The 23873-nt window shown below is 38.4% G+C and overlaps 1 protein-coding gene across 1 annotated transcript in view; it reads right to left on the reverse strand.

Annotated features, from left to right (window-relative positions):
- Positions 1-23873, reverse strand: part of CFAP97 (cilia and flagella associated protein 97) — a 70307-nt gene that overhangs the window by 8031 nt on the left and 38403 nt on the right. The window contains exon 3 of the mRNA XM_037831114.1: positions 15151-15419. Within this exon, the coding sequence (XP_037687042.1) occupies positions 15151-15419 (269 nt within the window). The remainder of the gene's footprint in view (positions 1-15150; positions 15420-23873) is intronic.

The following is a 23873-nucleotide window of genomic DNA, read 5'->3' on the forward strand; positions in this document are numbered from 1 at the left end:
GAGTTCAGCCAAATGGCAGAGTACAAGATCAACAACCCAAAATCAGGAGTGTTTCTTTTTTTTTTTTTTTTTTTTTTTTTTAATCATCATTTTATTGAGATTTATTCACATACCACGCAGTCATACAAAACAAATCGTACTTTCGATTGTTTACAGTACCATTACATAGTTGTACATTCATCACCTAAATCAATCCCTGACACCTTCATTAGCACACACACAAAAATAACAAGAATAATAATTAGAGTGAAAAAGAGCAATTGAAGTAAAAAAGAACACTAGGTACCTTTGTCTGTTTGTTTGCTTCCCCTACTTTTCTACACATCCATCCATAAACTAGACAAAGTGGAGTTTGGTCCTTAAGGCATTCCCAATCCCTCTGTCACCCCTCATAAGCTACATTTTTATACAACTGTCTTCGAGATTCATGGGTTCTGGGTTGTAGTTTAATAGTTTCAGGTATCCACCACCAGCTACCCCAATTCTTTAGAACCTAAAAAAGGTTGTCTAAAGTGTGCGTAAGAGTGCCCACCAGAGTGATCTCTCGGCTCGTTTTGGAATCTCTCTGCCACTGAAGCTTATTTTATTTCCTTTCACATCCCCCTTTTGGTCAAGAAGATGTTCTCCATCCCACGATGCCGGGTCTACATTCCTCCCCGGGAGTCATATTCCACGTTGCCAGGGAGATTCACTTCCCTGGGTGTCTGATCCCACGTAGGGGGGAGGGCAGTGATTTCACCTTTCAAGTTGGCTTAGCCAGAGAGAGAGGGCCACATCTGAGCAACAAAGAGGCATTCAGGAGGAGACTCTTAGGCACAAATACAGGGAGGCCTAGCCTCTCCTTTGCAGCAACCGTCTTCCCAAGGGTAAAACTTATGGTAGAGGGCTCAACCCATCAAACCACCAGTCCTCTGTGTCTGTGGTCATGTTAGCAACCATGGAGGTGGGGTAGGCGAATACCCCTGCATTCTCCACAGGCTCCTCAAGGGGGCACTACATCTTTTTTTTTTTTTTTTCCTTGTTTGTCTTTTTTCTTTTTTTTAACTTTCCCTTCTTTTTTCAAATCAACTGTATGAAAAAAAAAGTTAAAAAGAAAACAAACATACAATAAAAGAACATTTCAAAGAGACCATAACAAGGGAGTAAGAAAAAGACAACTAACCTAAGATAACTGCTTAACTTCCAACATGTTCCTACTTTACCCCAAGAAAGTTACATAATATAGCAACATTTCAGTGAACTTGTTCCTACTACATCCATCAGAAATTAACAGACCATAGTCATTTCTGGGCATCCCCAGAACGTTAAATAGCTTATCTGTTCTTGGATTATTGTTCCCCCTTCCTTAATTGCTCTCTACTGCTAGTTCCCCTACATTCTACATTATAAACCATTTGTTTTACATTTTTCAAAGTTCACATTAGTGGTAGCATATAATATTTCTCTTTTTGTGCCTGGCTTATTTCGCTCAGCATTATGTCTTCAAGGTTCATCCATGTTGTCATATGTTTCACCAGATCGTTCCTTCTTACTGCCGCGTAGTATTCCATCGTGTGTATATACCACATTTTATTTATCCACTCATCTGTTGAAGGACATTTGGGTTGTTTCCATCTCTTGGCAATTGTGAATAATGCTGCTACGAACATTGGCGTGCAGATATCTGTTCGTGTCACTGCTTTCCGATCTTCCGGGTATATACCGAGAAGTGCAATCGCTGGATCGAATGGTAGCTCTATATCTAGTTTTCTAAGGAACTGCCAGACTGACTTCCAGAGTGGCTGAACCATTATACAGTCCCACCAACAATGAATAAGAGTTCCAATTTCTCCACATCCCCTCCAGCATTTGTAGTTTCCTGTTTGTTTAATGGCAGCCATTCTAACCGGTGTTAGATGGTATCTCATTGTGGTCTTAATTTGCATCTCTCTAATAGCTAGTGAAGCTGAACATTTTTTCATGTGTTTCTTGGCTATTTGTATTTCCTCTTCAGAGAACTGTCTTTTCATATCTTTTGCCCATTTTATAATTGGGCTGTCTGTACTATTGTCATTGAGTTGTAGGATTTCTTTGTATATGCAAGATATCAGTCTTTTGTCAGATACATGGTTTCCAAAAATTTTTTCCCATTGAGTTGGCTGCCTCTTTACCTTTTTGAGAAATTCCTTTGAGGTGCAGAAACTTCTAAGCTTGAGGAGTTCCCATTTATCTATTTTCTCTTTTGTTGCTTGTGCTTTGGGTGTAAAGTCTAGGAAGTGGCCTCCTAATACAAGGTCTTGAAGATGTTTTCCTACATTATCTTCTAGGAGTTTTATGGTACTTTCTTTTATATTGAGATCTTTGGTCCATTTGGAGTTAATTTTTGTGTAGGGGGTGAGGTAGGGGTCCTCTTTCATTCTTTTGGATATGGATATCCAACTCTCCCAGCCCCATTTGTTGAAAAGACCATTATGGCTCAGTTCGGTGACTTTGGGGGCCTTATCAAAGATCAGTCGGCCATAGATCTGAGGGTCTATCTCTGAATTCTCAATTCGATTCCATTGATCTGTATGTCTATCTTTGTGCCAGTACCATGCTGTTTTGGCAACTGTGGCTTTATAATAAGCTTCAAAGTCAGGGAGTGTAAGTCCTCCCACTTCGTTTTTCTTTTTTAGAGTGTCTTTAGCAATTCGAGGCATCTTCCCTTTCCAAATAAATTTGATAACTAGCTTTTCCAAGTCTGCAAAGTAGGTTGTTGGAATTTTGATTGGGATTGCATTGAATCTGTAGATGAGTTTGGGTAGAATTGACATCTTAATGACATTTAGCCTTCCTATCCATGAACATGGAATATTTTTCCATCTTTTAAGGTCCCCTTCTATTTCTTTTAGTAGAGTTATGTAGTTTTCTTTGTATAGGTCTTTTACATCTTTGGTTAAGTTGATTCCTAGGTACTTGATTTTTTTAGTTGCTATTGAAAATGGTATCTTTTTCTTGAGTGTCTCCTCAGTTTGTTCATTTCTAGCATATAGAAACATTACTGACTTATGTGCATTAATCTTGTATCCCGCTAATTTGCTAAATTTGTTTATTAGCTCTAGTAGGTGTATCGTTGATTTCTCAGGGTTTTCTAGATATAAGATCATATCATCTGCAAACAATGACAGTTTTACTTCTTCTTTTCCAATTTGGATGCCTTTTATTTCTTTGTCTTGCCGGATTGCCCTGGCTAGCACTTCCAGCACAATGTTGAATAACAGTGGTGACAGCGGGCATCCTTGTCTTGTTCCTGATCTTAGAGGGAAGGCTTTCAGTCTCTCACCATTGAGTACTATGCTGGCTGTGGGTTTTTCATATATGCTCTTTATCATGTTGAGGAAGTTTCCTTCAATTCCTACCTTTTGAAGTGTTTTTATCAAAAAGGGATGTTGGATTTTGTCAAATGCTTTTTCAGCATCTATTGAGATGATCAATTGATTTTTCCCTTTTGAGTTTTTAATGTGTTGTAATACATTGATTGTTTTTCTTATGTTGAACCATCCTTGCATGCCTGGAATGAACCCCACTTGGTCATGGTGTATGATTTTTTTAATGTGTCTTTGGATTCGATTTGCAAGTATTTTGTTGAGGATTTTTGCATCTATATTCATTAGGGAGATTGGCCGGTAGTTTTCCTTTTTTGTAGCATCTTTGCCTGGTTTTGGTATTAGATTGATGTTAGCTTCATAAAATGAGGTAGGTAGTGTTCCATTTTTTTCAATGTTTTGAAAGAGTTTGAGTAAGATTGGTGTCAGTTCTTTCTGGAAAGTTTGGTAGAATTCCCCTGTGAAGCCATCTGGCCCTGGGCATTTATTTGTGGGAAGATTTTTGATGACTGATTGGATCTCTTTGCTTGTGATGGGTTGGTTGAGGTCTTGTATTTCTTCTCTGGTCAGTCTAGGTTGTTCATATGTTTCCAGGAAATTGTCCATTTCTTCTACATTATCCAGTTTGTTGCCATACAGTTGTTCATAATATCCTCTTATAATTTTTTTAATTTCTTCAGGATCTGCAGTTATGTCACCTTTTTCATTCATTATTTTGTTTATATGGGTCTTCTCTCTTTTTGATTTTGTCAGTCTAGCTAGGGGCTTGTCAATCTTGTTGATCTTCTCAAAGAACCAACTTTTGGTGATATTTATCCTTTCTATTGTTTTTTTGTTCTCTATGTCATTTATTTCTGCTTTAATCCTTGTTATTTCTTTTCTTGTACTTGGTTTAGGATTGGTTTGCTGTTCATTTTCTAGGTTCTTCAGTTGATCCATTAGTTCTTTGATTTTGGCTCTTTCTTCCTTTTTAATATATGCGTTTAGTGCTATAAATTTCCCCCTTAGTACTGCTTTTGCTGCATCCCATAGGTTTTGGTATGTTGTGTTCTCATTTTCATTCGTCTCTATATATTTAGCAATTTCTCTTGCTATTTCTTCTTTAACCCACTGATTGTTTAGGAGTGTGTTGTTTAACCTCCAGGTATTTGTGAATTTTCTAAGTCTCTGATGGTTATTGACTTCTAATTGTATTCCATTGTGGTCAGAGAATGTGCTTTGAATAATTTCAATCTTTTTAAATTTATTGAGGCTTGTTTTATGTCCCAGCATATGATCTATTCTGGAGAAAGTTCCGTGAGCACTAGAAAAGTATGTGTATCCTGGTGATTTGGGATGTAATGTCCTGTAGATGTCTGTTAAATCTAATTCATTTATCAGATTGTTTAGGTTTTCAATTTCCTTATTGGTCTTCTGTCTGGTTGATCTATCTATAGGAGAGAGTGATGTGTTGAAGTCTCCCACAATTATTGTGGAAACATCAATTGCTTCCTTTAGTTTTGCCAATGTTTCTCTCATGTATTTTGTGGCACCTTGATTGGGTGCATAGACATTTACGATTGTTATTTCTTCTTGCTGAATTGCCCCTTTTATTAGTATGTAGTGGCCTTCTTTGTCTCTCAAAACATCCCTGCATTTGAAGTCTATTTTATCTGAGATTAATATTGCTACACCTGCTTTCTTTTGGCTGTAGCTTGCATGAAATATTTTTTTCCATCCTTTCACTTTCAGTTTCTTTGTGTCCCTGTGTCTAAGATGAGTCTCTTGTATGCAACATATTGACGGTTCATTATTTTTGATCCATTCTGCGAATCTATATCTTTTAATTGGGGAGTTTAATCCATTTACATTCAACGTTAAAACCGTGAAGGCATTTCTTGAATCGGCCCTCTTATCCTTTGGATTATGTTTGCCATATTTTTCCCTCTCTCTATTAATATCCTTTATTGTACCCATACCGAATCTCTTTAGTACTGAACCTTTCTCCAAGTCTCTCTGTCCTGTCTTTGTTTCTCTGTCTGTAGGGCTCCCTTTAGTATCTCCAGTAGGGCAGGTCTCTTGTTAGCAAATTCTCTCAGCATTTCTTTGTCTGTGAAAAATTTAAGCTCTCCCTCGAATTTGAAGGAGAGCTTTGCTGGATAAAGTATTCTTGGCTGGAAATTCCTCTCACTCAGAATTTTAAATATATCGTGCCACTGCCTTCTCGCCTCCATGGTGGCTGCTGAGTAGTCACTACTTAGTCTTATGCTGTTTCCTTTGTATGTGGTGAATTGCTTTTCTCTTGCTGCTTTCAGAACTTGCTCCTTCTCTTCTATGTTTGACAGTGTGATCAGTATATGTCTCGGAGTGGGTTTTTTTGGATTTATTCTATTTGGAGTTCGCTGAGCATTTATGATTTGTGTATTTATGTTGTTTAGAAGATTTGGGAAGTTTTCCCCAACAATTTCTTTGAATACTCTTCCTAGACCTTTACCCTTTTCTTCCCCTTCTGGGACACCAATGAGTCTTATATTCGGACGTTTCATATTATCTATCATATCCCTGAGGTCCATTTCGAGTTTTTCAATTTTTTTCCCCATTCTTTCTTTTATGCTTTCATTTTCCATTCTGTCATCTTCCAGGTCACTGATTCGTTGTTCAACTTCCTCTAGTCTTGTACTATGAGTGTCCAGAATATTTTTAATTTGGTGAACAGTTTCTTTAATTTCCATAAGATCATCCATTTTTTTATTTAGTCTTGCAATGTCTTCTTTATGCTCTTCTAGGGTCTTCTTGATTTCCTTCATATCCCGTACTATGGTCTCATTGTTCATCTTTAGTTCTTTGAGTAGCTGCTCTAGGTGTGTCTCTTCTGGTCTTTTGATTTGGGTGCTTGGGCTTGGGTTATCCATATCGTCTGGTTTTTTCATATGCTTTATAATTTTCTGTTGTTTTTGGCCTCGTGGCATTTGCTGAACTTGATAGGGTTCTTTTAGGGTTTGTAGACCAGTTGCAGTCCTTATCTCTAATTTATCAGATCTACAGCTTCGTGGAGTACACTTTCTCTAACTAACCAGCAGGTGGCGTCCACGAGCCACCTGTTCTCCACAAGCCAGATCTCCCCTGCTTAGCCTTTTTGGTGAGTGGGGGAGTGAGTCTTGTGGGGCCCAATTGGTGTACCAAGCTTGCGTGTGTAGTTGGTGTTGCCTGCCCTGTATGTGGGGCGTGTTTCTGGGCAGTCGGGGAGGGGGGGTGGCCCTAACAATCAAATCTCCCTGATGATCCTAGAGTTTTAAAGCTGCTGCAATAGTCTAATCCTTCAGTTCAGTCCTGCCACAGTTTGTCTCTGCCACTGACCCACAAGTCTTTGGTATTGGCGTATGGTTCCTGAGACTTGCAAGTGGGCCCCTCTTCCAGGCTGTGCACCCCGGGTCCTCTGTTGAGGGATGACTGTGCTATGTCACAGGTGAGTGCCGTCCCCCCAGGGCAGTTCTGGGCTGCTGGGCTGTGTTGGGAGGCTCCCAGTCTGCTCAAATGATGGCTGAATGGGGCTCTGTTAATTCACACTGCTCCCCCTTCCCAGCTCTGGGACATTCAGCTGAGGTTGCAGGGAAGGCTAATGTCCACGCCCAGTTTTGTGGTGTGTGCCTGTTATTTGAAGCACTTCCGTCACACTGGGTTGTCTGGGGCAGCTCTGGGCTATGGGGCTGGCGATGGGCAGGAGTGTTTCCTGTCCACCAGGATGGTGGCTGTGAGCGGACACCCCCCTTTTCTTGGGAAGTTGTGTTGTTTAGTGAATTTTCTCAGCCACTGGATTATTGCCTTTTGTCTCAGAGCTCTCTTAGTTCTGCTCTTGACTTGACATGCCCAAATTTCAATTGTTTGAAGCTTTCTGTATTGAGCTTCTTAGAGTAATTGTTTTAGAAAAAGCAAAAAGGATTTAAAAAAAAAAAAACAACAAAAAACGGCCCTCCTCAGAGATCTAATGGGTTATTGAAATGCTAATAGACAAAGCAACCAGGGCCATTAAGGAAAAGTGCATAGGGCAGAGAGATCAGCCTTGCTTCGGGATTTGCATATGCGCCTCAAGGCCTGATCTCCGCCCTTCCCCTTTCTGTGTTCACCAGAACTCCAAAAATCCTCTGCTTTTATTTTGGAGTTTTTCGTGTTGTTTTTTTTCTATGCCTGTCTCCTCTCTGCTGGGCTGGCTGCTCTCAGAGTCTCTGGTGTCTGGTCTCAGTCTATCTATGGTTGGAGTTTGAATCAGTAGAATGAGTTTCTGATAAGAGCAGCCACTGCAATTCTCCCTTCTCCTTCCTGGAGCTGACAGCCCCTCCTCCCCCGGGACTGAGCCTGGCAGGGAGGGGCGCGGGTCCCCTGGCCGCAAAAACTTACAGATTTCGCTGATCTCAGCAGTTCCACGTTTTCATGAGTGTTGTATGAAGTATGCCCAAAGACAGATTGCTCTGTGGTGTCCAGTCCACGCAGTTCCTGGCTTTTTACCTACTTTCCTGGAGGAGTAACTAAAACATACAGCTCACCAGTCTGCCATCTTGCCCCGCCTCCCCAGGAGTGTTTCTAAACACAAGCAATGAACAATCACAATGAAAAATCAAGAAAAAATTCCATTCACATAGCAAATAAAAGAATAAAAATTTAAGAATAAATCTAATCAAGAATATAAAGGATTTGTACACAGAAAACTACAAAACAGTAATAAATGAAATCAAAGAAGGCCTAAGTAAATGGAAGGATATCTCATGTTCATGGACTGGAAGACTAAGTATTATTAAGATATCAATCCTACCCAAAGCAATTTACAAATTCAATGCAATCTCAATCAAGAGTCCAACAACTTTCTTTGCAGAAATGGAAAAGCCAATTGTCAAACTTATAAGGAAGGGTAATGGGCTTCTAATAGCTAAAGCCAACCTGAAAAAGGAGAATGCAGTTGGAGGACTCACACTTCTTGATCTTAAAACTTATTTCAAAGCCACAGTAATCAACATGGTATTGGCACAAGGACAGACATATAGATCAATGGAATAGAATGGAGAGCTCAGAAATCAACCCTCTAATTGATGACCAATTGAGTTTTGACAAGGTGGCAAAGACTACTCAATATGAACAGAAGTGTCTTTTCAACAAATGGTGCTGGGAGAACTGGGTTCCCATTTGCAAAAAAAAGAAAGCAGGCCCCTACCTCATACCATTTACAAAAATCAACTCAAAATAGATCAAATACATAAATATAAAAGCTAAAACTATCAGACTCTGAGAAGAAAACACAGGAAAGTATCTTCAGGACCTTGTGTAAGGCAATGGTTTCTTAGACTTCACACCCAAAGCACAAACAATAAAAGAAAAAATAGGTAAATGAGACCTAAAAAAAAGAGAAAAAAATAAGTGTGTTGGCCTCTTAGGTTTTAATGTATTGGAATAGCTAGAAGTAAATACCTGAAACTACCAAACTCCAACCCAGCAGTCTGGACTCCTGAAGACAATTATATAATAATGTAGATTACAAGGGGTGACAGTGTGATTGTGAAGACCTTGTGGATCACACCCCCTTTATCTAGTGTATGGATGAGTAGAAAAATGGGGATAAAAACTAAAGGACAAATGGAGTGAGATGGCGGGATGATTTGGGTGTTCTTTTTTCACTTTTATTTTTTATTCTTGTTCTGGTTCTTTCTGATGTAAGGAAGATGTTCAGAGATAAGATTGTGGTGATGAACGCATATCTTTGTTATCATACTGTGGACAGTGGATTGTATACCATGGATGATTGTATGGTGTGCGAATGTATTTCAATAAAACTGAATTTAATTAAAAAAAAAATAAGTGTGTTGGAAAGAATGCGGAGAAATAGGAACACTCAATCATTGCTGATGGTAACGCAAAATGGCACAGGTGCTGTGGTAGACAGTCTGGCATTTCCTCAGAAAGCTAAATATAGAACTATCACATGCCCTGACAATCCCACTACTATGTTTATACCTAAAAGAAATGAAAGCATGGGCTCAAACAGATGTTCATAGCAGCATTATTCATTATTGCCAAAAGATGGAAGCAACCCAAGTGTCCAGCAACAGATGAATGGATAAATAGACATCATGTTGAGTGATATGACCCAGAGAGAAAAGGACGAATACTGTATAATTTCACTGTTTTGAAATAATTAGAATAACCAAACTCACAGAGTCATAATCTAGAATAAAATGTTACCCGGGGACGGGGGGTGGGGTGGTGGTGGATAGGGAATGGGAAATTGGGGCTTGAAATGTACAGGGTTCTATTCAAAATGATGGAAATATTTTGGTAATAGATGGTGGTAATGCTAGCATAAAATTGTGAATGCAGTTAACAGCTCTGAAATATATCTATTTGAATATGATTAAAAGGGTAAATGTTAAATTGTATATGTGTGTTCTGGTTTGCTAATCCTGCTGGAATGCAAAACACCCGAAATGGATTGGCTTTTATAAAAGGGGGTTTATTTGGTTACAAAGGTACAGTCTTAAGGCCATAAAGTGTCCAAGGTAACACATCAACAATTGGGTACCTTCACTGGAGGATGGCCAATGGTGTCAGGAAAACCTCTATTAGGTGGGAAGGCACGTGGTTGGCATCTGCTTGCTCCCAGGCTGCGTTTCAAAATTGCGTTCTCCAAAATGTCAGTGTCAGCCTCCAAAGGCAGTCTTCAAAATGTTGCTCTGTAAGCTGCGGCTACTCTCTCAGCTCCTGTGTGTTCTTCCAAGTGTCCCTCTTGGCTGTAGCAAGCTTGCTCCTTCTGTCTGAGCTTATATAGTGCTCTAGTAAACTAATCAAGGCCCAGGCTGGATGGGCAGGGCCACACCTCCATGAAATTATCCAATCAGTTATCATCCACAGTTGGGTGGGTCACATCTCCATGGAAACACTCAATCAAAGAATTACAATCTAATCAACACTAATACATCTGCCCCTGCAAGACTGCATCAAAGAATATGGCTTTTTCTGGGGGACATAACACATTCAAACTGGCACAATATGGTATCAGAATAAAAACTGTATGTAAAAAATCCATGGAACTACACTACACAAACCACTGATTTTAACTAACAGTACAATTTTTAAAATGTAGTATCATTAATTGTAATAAATGTTCCACACCAATGCAAGGTGGTGGTGGTGGGGTGGTGTATGGGAATCCTGTATTTTAGACATGATTGTTCTGTAAACCCACAACTTCTCTAATAAAGGTGGAAAAAAAGGTGAACCCATCTATAATCCTGATGTCAATCATCAAGTTTACATACAGAAACTTAGGGGAAAAAAGAGAAATGATTGGGCTCGTTTCTCCAAAGTAGCTTCTATCAATCTGTGCATCATGAATACAAGTTAAGCAAAAGAGCTTACAAAATGACTTGTGATAGAAATATCTCTTGCTTGGAGAAATAATATAAAAATATGTAGTGTTCATTATAGTGTAAACTCTAAAATCAAAGACATATACATTTCAATCAAGTAATCAATTTAGAACTCTAGAACTCTTAGGTATAACTTAGAAATCACAGTTCAAAATGCTGTAACACTTCGTAATCGAGTATAGTGATTTAAAAAAATGTAAACTCTTTCTTCAGAAAGACCAGGGTTTAAATCCTGGCTCTGCCACTGACTGTGTGACTCTGGTCAAATTATTTGATAGGGAGATTAACAAAAAGTGAGTTTTGAGTAGTAAATAAGACACGGTACATAAAGTTTTCAGAATAGTTCCTGGCATGTAGTAAAGGCTTATTAAAGATTGATACTATCCTTAATAGTGCTATGCATTATTTTCTATTGTTTAATTTGCAATGGTATTATCTTTTCAGGTAAGTTATAAATTACATGCCAGGTAGAGCAGTGTTTTATATTTTTCTTACATTCCTTCCAATGCCTTATATGGCTCATTGCAAACATTAAACAAACATCTGGTTAATGAACTGAAAAATGGTAAGAATGGTTAACTTATATTCCAATTTATGTTTTATGAAATCAGATTCTAACAATGAATCCAAAATAGTTCGTCAAATATTTCTTTTACAGCCAGGAAGTAGTCTATTTGGGCTGAATTTTGCCTGTCTTTTAACAAGAAGGTTAAAACAAAGGAATGAACACAAATGTGTTAATGTTTCCTACAGCTGCTGGCAGAGGAGAGTTGCTTTATTGTTTCTAAAGAGATGAAGCAAAGACCCTGTGAGGATATTAAAAGGAATCCACAAGGGTCTTATACTCAGGGAAAATCAGAAGGACTGTTCACATTGCTCCACAGCTGGAGCCTTCCTTAGTTACCATTAGCTCTTCTATGGAAGGAGACAACAGATGATAACCAGAGAAGAAGGAAAACCAGAATGAATAAAATATAAACTATTTCAAGACCTGAGAAGAAAGTTACTGATGTAATCAACAGATTAATACTCATACTAGGTATGAGATGTCATAGAAATCTTCATTTTCAAGACAACATATCACTTTTTATGTAATAATTTTCACACTGTCATGAGTTCACATTCTAAGGGTTCTAAAATTACTCCTCTAGACCAGTAGAAGAGAGAGGGAGGATTTTATTTATGTAACGTTTTTAAGAACTATCTGAATTTTCTAAATTACACATGCATTTATTCCTATTTTTAAAATTTCTCTAATTTATATTTCTCTGTATTTAAAAATGTCTAATGAATATTATATACATGTATAAAATCTTAGAAAGTGAAAAATGAAAAGTAAGTTAACTCCTTCATTTGAGTTCTAGGCTCTAATCCTGATACATTCCTGCAGGAATCTTAATTCTTCCCTAAACTTACTTGAAATTACACCCCATCTACTCCACTCCCTTCCAACCTCCTCCCCTCTCCCTTGCACTTTCTTTCACAGTTGCAGAAACTGACACACATTTAAAAGAATGAAATAATCCAACTTCTTCTTAGAGGGTAAATAATGTGAACCTATAAACTAAGTGTCCATATTAAGCTCCTCTCCTGCTAAGGTTACTCCTATACTCTTTCAGAAAAACAAGGTTCATATTATGTTCACATGAAGAAAAGGAGTCATTTCAAAATTCATGAATTTTTACATGATTTTTCTATAAACCTACAAATTCTCTAATTAAAAAAATTAAAAGAAAAAAATTAGAACTCTTTTAGGAAATAATAAAAGTTCTAATATAATTTAGTCAATATGGAGCAAGCATGCCCTCTATTGGACAAAATAATTTTTGCTTTATTATTGCCTTGATTTGTGTTTGTATGCAATGTCTAATGGGAGAGAAAGGTAGTATTTGCCTACTGAACCACATAATGAGGGGCTCAAACTTCACCAGAAGAACAGATAAGGAGCATGCTTTCAAATCTTGAGCAGAGAACTCAATGTTACACAATACCTCTGCCCTCTTCTACCTTCTCTGCATAACACTACTTTTTTTCTTCTGAGTTATCTCAGTGTAAACAGTCTCTGAATTGCTAACAAGATGATATTAAGAATTCTGGAAGACAACTGCTTTAATTATCATGCCTGTTAACCACCCAAATCTGTTTCTGTCACTGGAGCTGGAATAAATGAAGGAATAGAAATCATAAAAATTATAAAGAAATGGAAACCGCTTTGTGAGGTACATTTAACAAAGAAATAACTACTTAAGTGAAGTGTCTGTGTGTACGTACATGTATGTGTGTTTAAATATAAACAGTCTAGCAAATAGATTAAAAATCTTATCAGCCGATATGGAAGAACTATTAGAATCAACCTGGTTCTAGATAAGAGTTTGGTATGTGGCTGGTTATGAAACAAACATAAAAATATACCAGAACTAACCAGTTAGAAAATGAAACAAAAAAATTTCATGCATAATAGCATTGCAGTATATAGTTTTGAAGAAAACTACATAAAAAATACTAAGAGAGAATAAAACAAAGCTTGAATAATTGGAAAGACATACAATATTTCTGGCTAGGAAGATGATATTTTAAGGATGTCAACCACTCTCCAATTAAAATGTAAATTTAACACAATTCTAAAGAAAACTTACAGTATCATTTCTTAAAATAGGAAAAATAACCAAAGTCATTATGAAGAATAATGGGAACAGCCAAGGAAAGTTTTAAAAAGGTACAGAGTGAACTTTATTTTGATTTAGAGACCGAACAGTTAAACAAATTTGGAAACTAGCTTTCATTACAATAAGATAAGTGATATTTTATTATTTTCCTACTTAGCTTTCTGTTATTTATTTCATTATTGTATGCATTAGTTTTTGATTCCAGAGCTGCCTTGTTCAAGGACAATAAGCAAATGTGGCTACAGAGCATTTAAAATGTGGCTAGTCCAAATTGAGATATGCTTTATGTATGAAATACACACCTGAGTTTGAAGACTTAGTACCAAAAATAATATAAAATATCTTACTTTTTAATAATGATTACATGCTGAAATATTTTAGATATACTGAGATAAATTTATTATTAAAATTAACCTCACCTGTTTCTTTTGATCTTTTAAATATGGCTACTAGAAAATGTAAAATTATACATGCAGCCTGCACCAAGTTTCTATTGTTCTAGAGCACATTAAATTAATATCTTACAATCAAATTGTGAAAATTACTGTTCACATATAAAAATTACTAAGTATACAAATTAAAAGGATAAGACAGCAGGAATTTTCTGTCTAGTGTTGTTTATTAAAATAGCTGAAATACACAACCGATTTGGGGGATTATAAAAGCTGTGAGCAGAAGTTGCTGATAGTTTTCTTCAAATTCATATACAGAATAGACATTTGACATTAATGGTTTCAACTTCTCAAAAGTAAACCCAAACATTTGAGAATACAGAAATTTCAAATATTCACAAAATATGAATGAATCTTGAACACTGCTAAAAGATATACAGAAAGCTATCATGTAGCTCACTATCTACCCCTCAACTACATGCAGTAAGGTAATCCTCCTGAAGAGTTTAAGACTGCTGTTTTTTGTAAATATACAACCTAACTCCCCAGGTCTTGCTGTTAACGATGGCAATAAAGAAATTTTTGAAAGAGTTGTTACAAATTCAGGCGAGTACTTGACTAAATAGGACTATACTGGTAATCAAACCTAGCGAGGGTTAATTTTGCAAATTGTTTTAGTAATTTTAAAAGCTTCATTAATTATTTTGGCTCTGAATTTATGTGTTCATTAAGGATTTAGTTTAAGATGAAAGATTCTACAGCCAACTATCTGGTTTTAAACTTCTGGCTCAACCACTCACCCAAGCTCTGTGTCCTTGGGCTAATTATTTAACCCTTCTTAGGCCTCACTTATTTCATCTGTGAGATGTGCCTAAAAATAGTACCTACCTGAAAGAACTGTTGAGAGGATTCAATAAGCTAATATACGGAAGACACTTAGAACAATGTCTGGCATTTTGTAAGAAGCAATCAATAAATGATACACAATCCATTTTTAGCTTTCGAGGATGCAATAAAGTGTAACAGATCCAGCTAGTGACTGAGTACTCCACAGAAGATATTCTGTATCTGACTCTTGGATATCATTTCTGGCAACTACTGTCGTGACTTAACTCATCTAGTCAAATATATAGAGCTTTCAATGTTCCCTTAAAATAGAGTCCACTGGATAAAAAACATATTCTTGTACCTTCCTGGTTCATAGCTCTTGTATTTAATACCATAGATGCCTTATATATAACAGAATACTTGCTTTTATGTATTTAAGCTTTAAAAACTGGCTAATGTGGTTTCTTGAAGTTGGAGTAGTCAGTGCAAATGCATTTGCTTTGATGACTAAAAGATTTCAGTTACTTACCAAGTTTTCTCTTTCAATCCTTTGTTGTTCTCTCTGTCTGTTGAGAGCACTATGATATAACTTAGGAGGATGTCCAATAGATCTTCTAGGAATTGTACCTTTGCTTGCTGGTTTTTCAGCCTGTCTGGATAGTTCTTTCAAAAGCCTCTGATTTTCCTGATCAATCCGTCTCACCTCTTCTCTTGTGAAAGAGTAGTTTTTCCTAGGTACTACTGAAGGCTGATCCAAGGGTTGTTTTTGTGGTCCTTTTTTATCTAATTGCAGAAAAGCTACAGAAGTGAACAAAAAAAGGAAATGGCTAAACAAAATAGATCAGCAATATAAAGGTACAAGCTTCAACCCTTAAAAATGGAAACCATATTAATTTATAAAAAGGTACCTACGAAATAATATTAATGATATCCAGATTACAACTCTGTATGCAGAAAAACATTTTGAGATAGCTTAGAGTTCATACTCACTGGGTTCTTTGGGCATAAAAGCCCAATGAGCAAATGTAAAACAGCAAAAATACCTTAAAAAGAAATGTGCATGGTACTGGTTCTTAGGCAGGTATAATTCATGGAAAAAAATGCCATCTGTCTTGTCTATTTTATGTTTCCCTAAGGCAGTTTAATAGTTGGAGATGTTTGAGACCTCTGGTTTCAGTGCATTATTACTATACTTAATTTAGGCAGTTTTTATTAGTTGGAGTACATATTCAGAAAATAAAATACCTTCTGAACAATGACAAGTCTATGGCAAAAGAAATGCAGAATATTCTGAAACTATCAGCTTAACCTGAAAAAATGTTACTACAAAAGATTTATGGATCTTAATACTTAAAAAATATAAGCTTGCTGAATTTCTTTCACATTATGCATGGACTAAAAATGAATATATCATATCAGATTAACAGACTGGCATTATCTGTTATAAGCTTTTATTTGCGTAACTTTGTTTACATTAATTTTTACTTATTTAGCATTTTACGCTAAGAGCACTTTTACATGTTACATCATCTGTTCTTTATGTATTCATAGTGCTGTAAGAAGAATAGGCATTTTTAACCCCTCTTTTAAAATGAGTGGTGCAGAAAAGTTAAATCATTTAGGTAAGTTCAGAAAACCAGTTCATGCAAACTCTTTAGGTTTCAAAAGAAGACTACCACAGAATACAGAAACTTAAGAAGAAAAAAAAGGTTAACAGCTTCCCAATAGGAAAAACAAGGAAATAAATAGCCGCTAATTTGTTGAAAACCATACCAAGTTAACGACAAAACTGGAATGAGAAAGGAATACACATTTAGATGAACTGTGCATATTAAATTATCTTGCTCCAAGAAATACCCATTTTGTAGAATTTAATAAGATTTCTAGAGTAATTTAACCATATATGAATGCCTTTTAAATTAAATTCTCAAGGAAATTAAAATAAGCTGAATGTAGTTAAAAGGAGAAATTTTAGGCTGTATTTATGTTACTAGAATAAAAATTTAAAAAAAAGGGAAAGCTATTCTTCCTAAAGGTATTTAAAAAACAGATCTACAAGCAATAGGTAAAACAAAAACTCAAGAGATTTAATTTATTTTAAAAAGTAAAAATAACATTCTAGCTACCCACGATAGAAAAAGTATATATGGTGAGTGCTATACAGATATAATATTACTACTACATTTTTAATGAATATCTTATACCCTTCATTACAAAGGCAACCTCAAATTTGTTGCTCCGGTTGAGAAAACCTAAAAAAAAAATTTAACTTGAATAAACTTTCAAGAATACAGATGAAATAGTCAAAAGTCTACCTATCTGGTTATAACTGAGTTATTAAACTCACATTTTAATTTAGAAATATTGTGCTTCCCTAATTTTCTTTATTGAAACAATTCTGTCCAAACTCTTCACAGGTACTTCAGCATCAGAGGTTCATCTTCACTAGAGGCACACCTTGATTCATCTAACATCATTTACTAGAAGTATCAGCTTTAATTTCATCTAAGCTATTCAAGATAGACAACATTTAAAAATATATGTGATGCTATTATGAATTTTTATGTCCTATTATGTCCTCATATTTTAATATTATTTCTTTTAAAAATTCATCCTGTAGGCATATTCATGACCTCTATAAGAAACTTGCTTAATAAAGTGGTCTTTAAAAGGTTAAAAAAATCTAACACATGAAACTGAGAAACTAGGAATAACTAAGTTTATTAAATTTCTTTGCCTCCTTTATTAGTAACTTGACAGATGGGAAATTCTGTGACATTTCTCTTGTCCCCTCCTTTGTATCTGGGCAGGCTTGTGACTACTTCAATCAATAGGGTACAGCAGAAGTGAAGATATGTCACTTTCAAGGCTATACAATAAAAGGAGACGAGGTCACCCCACTGCTTGTTGAAATATTGCTTGAGCCTGGAACCATGAACCACCATAAATACATGCCTGGACCTAAGATAGCGGCTAGGTGAAGAAGGCAAAAAAACGCCTCCATGAAAAATACTAGATAAAAACCACAAAGTGACCCAGAACACCAATTCCAGCGATGCATCAGCTGGACAAGGTCTGCTAAAACCACAGGGACCATGCACTTGGTGAAACCAGGAGTCTGCATTCTGAAACAAGTGAGTAAGCCAGCTGAAAGTCCCGCGGCCGTGCTGTGGTGTAGGGAAACTGTGGGTTGGTGTTTGGAGACGGACTAGTTCGTTTAAAAAAACAAAAAACAAAAAACAAAAAAACCCAGGAATGGCTGCAGATATGGCAGTGAGAACTGCGCAGTGAAGCACTGCAGGAGCGGGCTGTAGCCAACGCCTCAGTTTCTGGCGTGGAGGATAGCCCAACCCACGCCCACGGCTGACTGTCCTGGGGCCAGAGGGACAGAGGGGAGAGCCAAAAGGAGAAAGAAACAGCGCCCCTTGCAGCTGGCTTCCCGGCGTGCTGGCGACACTCCTGCCCAGGGATAGACCCACAGCCCAGAAAGCCACACCAGGAAACCCAGTCTAACGGGGAGTGTATCCCACGGCACCACATGCCACAATATTGTCCGTGGACAGTGGCCTTGGGTGCACCCACAGCTAGTTGTCCCGGAGCTGGGAAGGCGGAGCTGTGCGAAAAGGAGTGGGGGGATGAGACGCCCCATTCAGCCATTTTTGCATCAGGCTGGGAGCACCCCTGCATGGCCCAGGGCTTCCCTTGAGGGATGGTGTGCACTTGTGACGTAGCACAGCCTTCCCGCAGCAGAGGTCCTGGAAGATCACAGCTATCAAGCAAAGCAAATGCCAAGAGGCCAAAAACAACAGAAAATCTTAAAGCATTTGATAAAACCAGACGATATGGAGAACCCAATCCCAAACACCCAATCAAGCGATCAGAAGAGACACAGTACTTGGTGCAATTAATCAAAGAACTACAGTCAAAGAATGAGAGCATGGCACAGGATATAAAGGATTTAAAGAAGACCCTAGAAGAGCATAAAGAAGCCATTGCAAGAGTAAATTAAAAAATAGAAGATCTTATGGAAATAAAAGAGACTGTTGGACAAATTAAAAAGACTCTGGATACTCATAATACAAGATTAGAGGAAGCTGAATAACGACTCAGCATCCTCGATGACCACAGAACAGAAAATGAAAGAACAGAAGAAAGAATGGAGAAAAAAAATGAAAAAATCGAAATGGATCTCAGGGATACGATAAATAAAATAAAACGTTCAAATTTAAGACTCATTGGTGTCCCAGCAGGGGAAGAGAAGGGTGAAGGTCTAGAAAGAGTATTCAAAGAAATTGCTGGGGAAAACTTCCCAAACCTTCTACACAATATAAATACACAAAGCATAAATGCCCAGCGAACTCCAAATAGAATAAATCCAAATAAACACACTCCATGATATATTCTGATCAGACTGTCAAATACTGAAGAGAAAGAGCAAGTTCTGAAAGCAGCAAGAGAAAAGAAATTCACCACATACAAAGGAAACAACATAAGACTAAGTAGTGACTACTCAGTGGCCACCATGGAGGCGAGAAGGCAGTGGCATGACATATTTAAAATTCTGAGAGAGAAAAATTTCCAACCAAGAATACTTTATCCAGCAAAACTCGCCTTCAAATTTGAGGGAGAGCTTAAATTCTTCACAGACAAACAAATGCTGACAGATTTTGCCAATAAAAGACCTGCCCTACTTCAGATACTAAAGGAAGCCCTACCGTCAGACAAACAAAGAAATGAGAGAGAGATAGAAAATTACATCCCAAATCACCAGGACACACATTTTTCTCTAGTGATCATGGATCTTTCTCCAGAATAGACCATATGCTGGGACATAAAACAAGACTCAATAAATTAAAAAAAAAAATCAATTGAATATATTAAAAGCACATTCTTGACCACAATGGAATACAAATAGAAGTCAATAATTTTTGATTTGTAACTCCACTATTTACTTCCTACAGGATCTAAAATACATAAACTCTAATGACAAATCAGTGCTTTTGGACTCAATGTAAAATATGTAATTTTTGACAAGAACTATATAAAGGAGGGGGAATGGAGGAGTATAGGAACGTAGTTTATGGGTCCTATTGAAGTTAAGTTGGTATCAAAGAAAACTAAGATTTTTATGGATTTAAGAGGTTAAATTTAAGCTCCACAGTAAACACAAAGAAATTATCAGAGAATATGACCTTAGAGATGAAAAGTAGAGTATGGGTTACAAGAAGTGGGGGAAGGGGCAATGGGGAGTTAAGAAATGAGTGTAGGGTTGCTGTCTGAGGTGAAGGGAAATTTCTAGTAATGGATGGTGGGAAGGAGATAGCATTACAACATCCTAAATGTGATTAATTCCACTAATGGAATGCTAGGGAGGGAGTGGAATGGGAAGATTTAGGCTGTATATATGTTTTCACAAATGAAAAAAAAAAAAAAAAAGATAGTCTAAATAGATGACAACTGAATGCCAAGGATGGTCCTGGATGGGATCTGAGGATGGAGGAGAGGAGGCTCAAAGGGACATAAGAAAAAAAAAGGAAATATAGAATGTAAGCTTTGCATCAATGTTGAATTTCTTGAACTTCTTAGCTGCGCTTAATGGGATGGCATAAAACAATGTTCTTGTTCATGGGAATTGTATATGTGAATTACAGTCTTTGTTCAAAGATGTGTGCAGCTTGCTCTCATATGTTCAGAAGACAGAGCAATAGATGATGGATGATAGGGAAGGAGGGAGGGAGGGAAAGAAATGGCAGTGTGACAGCATGTTAAAGTTGATGGATCGGGGTGTCGGGGGAGGGGGGTCAGGGTATGCTGTGTATGGGGTTTGTATTGTTTTTGCAACTGTTCCTGTAACTTTGAATTCATTTAAAAAAAAAATACATGCCTGACCCTGAGGCTGCCATGCTGAGAAGAAACTAAACCACATAGAAAGGCCATATGTAGAAACTTTGATCCCAGACTTTGAGTCATTCCAGTTTGCTGCTTTACACCACAAAGTTTTGTGGTAATTTAACAGAGCAATAATAACTAATACAAAAATTGGTACCAGGAAGTGGGATGCTACTGTAACAAAAACCTAAAATACAATGCACTAGCTTTGAGATCAGGATGAGGGGAATTGGAATGGTCTAAAGATAGTTTATGAGGGTTGAGAGGACAGGGAGGAATTATACAGAAGGCAGGTATACTAGTTAGGGTTCTGCAGGGAAACAGAATCAACAAGAGATATCTATAAATAGATTTATAAAAGCGTCTCATGCAACTGTGGGTATGCACGAGTCCAAATTCCGTAGGGCAGGCAGCAAACTGGCAACTCCGATGAAGATGTCTGATGAATTCCTCAGGAAATGAACTGGCAACTTTGATGAACTCCTCAGGAAACACTTCGCTGGTCAGCCGAAGAAGAAATGAAGGTCCTCTATCTGTCTTGCTTAAAAGTCTCCGGCTGATTGGATTAAATCCAGGTGACTGCATTCTCTCAATGTGGAAGACACGCCCTTCACTGACATCATTAGTCACAGCTGCAGCCAATTAACTGATGATTTAATAAACCAGCCTTCTGGTTTATCAAGCAGCCACAAACGTCCTCGCAGCAATGGTTAGGCCAGTGCTTGCTTGACCAGACACCGGGGTACCATCACCTGGCCAAGTTGTCACATGAACCTAACCACCACAGTCCACCCCGTCAACTTGGCAGTTATACACATCACCAAAAACCATACTTTATCTCTAAGTAGAGAACAATAACAGACATACATTTCGCTTAACAATACTCCACTGCCCAGAGTACAACCGGAAATGCACTAGATCTCTCCAGAATAGGGTGCAAGTCCCTGGGTGACATTAACTCTTAAAATTGATTTCCTTTAGCTTAAATACAGCAAAATGAACAATGCAGCTTATTTCATATGATAAAGGGATAACACAGAGTAGAAAGCAAAGATATTTGCTTTACAGACAAATACAAACATATTCATAACAAAAGGAGGAGATATTCATGCCACCATAGTCCTTGTTTCTGTAACTGGTCATGTGGCCATAGTTCATATTTATCACTACCTTCTTTCACTACCCATTCCATGTTCCCTTTACCCTCAGAAAGCACTTCAGCTGGCTGTGGTTCTTTGCCTGGTGGGGTGACCCAAACCTTCATCCCTGAAGTTTCTTGGACATTGGTAGTCCTACCTGGATTGGGTTGTTGCAGTTTTCCATTGACTTGCATCACAGGGCACGGTAGTACGAAGAGACGCCCTAGGGGATCACCAGTATTCCAGGAAAACTCTTCTTTACTTCCATTGTGTAGTTGCAGTGCCATTTCCCCTTGATAGTCAGGATTAACCACCCCAGCCAGTATAGTAATCCCTTTCCTTGCCTGTTGATTCAGAGGCATAAGAAGCCCAAAGTGGCTAGGCGGCAGTCTTAACTTCCAGTTCAAAGGGCTTATTGCTGTGTTTCCTGGTGGAAGCACTCCTCCTTTTGGAACAAAGACTTGTAGATCAGCAGAGCTTAAGCTTGCAGGGACAGGAAGCAAAAATTTACCTAGTGGATCACTAGGAGTGATAGTGAGTGGTGCTACTCCTGTTTTCACCCCTTGATTCCTAGACCCATGAATCCTGGCTATGGGAGAAACAGCACCATAGAGCGGACGCTGATTCAGAGCATACACAGCCTCCTGGAGAACACTGCCCCAGCCCTGCAAGGTATTGCCACCTAGTTGGCACTGTAATTGAGTCTTCAACAGGCCATTCCACCGTTCTATCAACCCAGCTGCTTCTGGATGATGGGGAACATGGTAAGATCAGAGAATTCCATGAGTATATGTCCATTCCCGCACTTCATTGCTGTTAAGTGGGTTCCTTGGTCAGAAGCAATGCTGTGTGGAATACCAGGACGGTGGATAAGACATTCTGTAAGTCCACGGATGGTAGTTTTGGCAGAAGCATTTTGTGCAGGGAAGGCAAACCCATATCCGGAGTATGTGTCTATTCCAGTAAGAACAAATTGCTGCCCCTTCCAAGATGGAGGTGGTTGAATGTAATCAACCTGCCACCAGGTAGCAGGCTGATCACCTCAGGGAATGATGTCATATCGGGGACTCAGTGTGGGTCTCTGCTGCTGGCAGACTAGGCACTCAGCAGTGGCTGTGGCCAGGTCAGCCTTGCTGAGTGGAAGTTCATGTTGATGAGCCCATGCATAACCTCCATACCTACCACCATGACCACTTTCCTCATGAGCTCATTGGGAAATGACTGGAGGTGCTGGGGAAAGAGGCTGATTGGTATCCATCAAACAGGTCATTTTATCCACTTGGTTATTAAAATCTTCTTCTGCTGAAGTCATCCCCTGGTGAGCATTCACATGGGACACAAATATCTGCATGTTTTTAGCCCACTCAGAACGGTCTATCCACATACTCCTTTCCCAGATTTTTTGTCACCAATCTTCAATCATGTTCCTTCCAAGTCCCTGACAATCCAGCCAAACCATTAGCAACAGCCCATGAATCAGTATAACAACGCACCTCTGGCCAGTTCTCCTTCCAAGCACAGTGAACAACCAGGTGCACTGCTTGAAGTTCTGACCACTGGGAGGATTTCCCCTCACCATTGTCCTTCAGGAACATCCCAGAAAGTGGCTGCAGTGCTGCAGCTGTTCACTTGCGTGTGGTGCCTGCGTATTGCGCAGAACTATCCGCAAACCAGGCCCGAGTTTTCTCTTCCTCAGTCAACTGATTGTAAAGAACTCCCCCAAGATGCCGTAGCTATGGGCTGGGAAAGAGAAGGCAAGGTGGAAGGAGTGGGGGCTATGGACATTTGGGCCACTTCCTCATTTAACTTACTTGTGCCTTCAGGACCCGCTCGAGCTCTATCTCGTACATACCATTTCCATTTTATGATGGAGTGCTGCTGTGCACACCCAACTTTATGGCTTGGCAGGTGGGACAACACCCAGCTCATGACAGGTAACTCAGGTTTCATGATACCTTGGGGGCACATGGTTAAGCATTCTGTCTCTACTAAGGCCCAATAGCAGGCCAACGGCTGTTTCTCAAATGGAGAGTAGTTATCTGAAAAGGATGGTAAAGCTTTACTCCAAAATCCTAAGGGTCTATGTTGTGATTCTCCTATAGGAGCCTGCCAAAGGCTCCAAACAGCATCTCTATTTGCCACTGACACTTCCAGCACCATTGGGTCAGCTGGATCATATGGTCCAAGTGGCAGTGCAGCTTGCACTGCAGCCTGGACCTGTCAT

Source organism: Choloepus didactylus, chromosome 3 (assembly GCF_015220235.1).
Source record: "Choloepus didactylus isolate mChoDid1 chromosome 3, mChoDid1.pri, whole genome shotgun sequence".
NCBI classification, from domain to species: domain Eukaryota; kingdom Metazoa; phylum Chordata; class Mammalia; order Pilosa; family Megalonychidae; genus Choloepus; species Choloepus didactylus.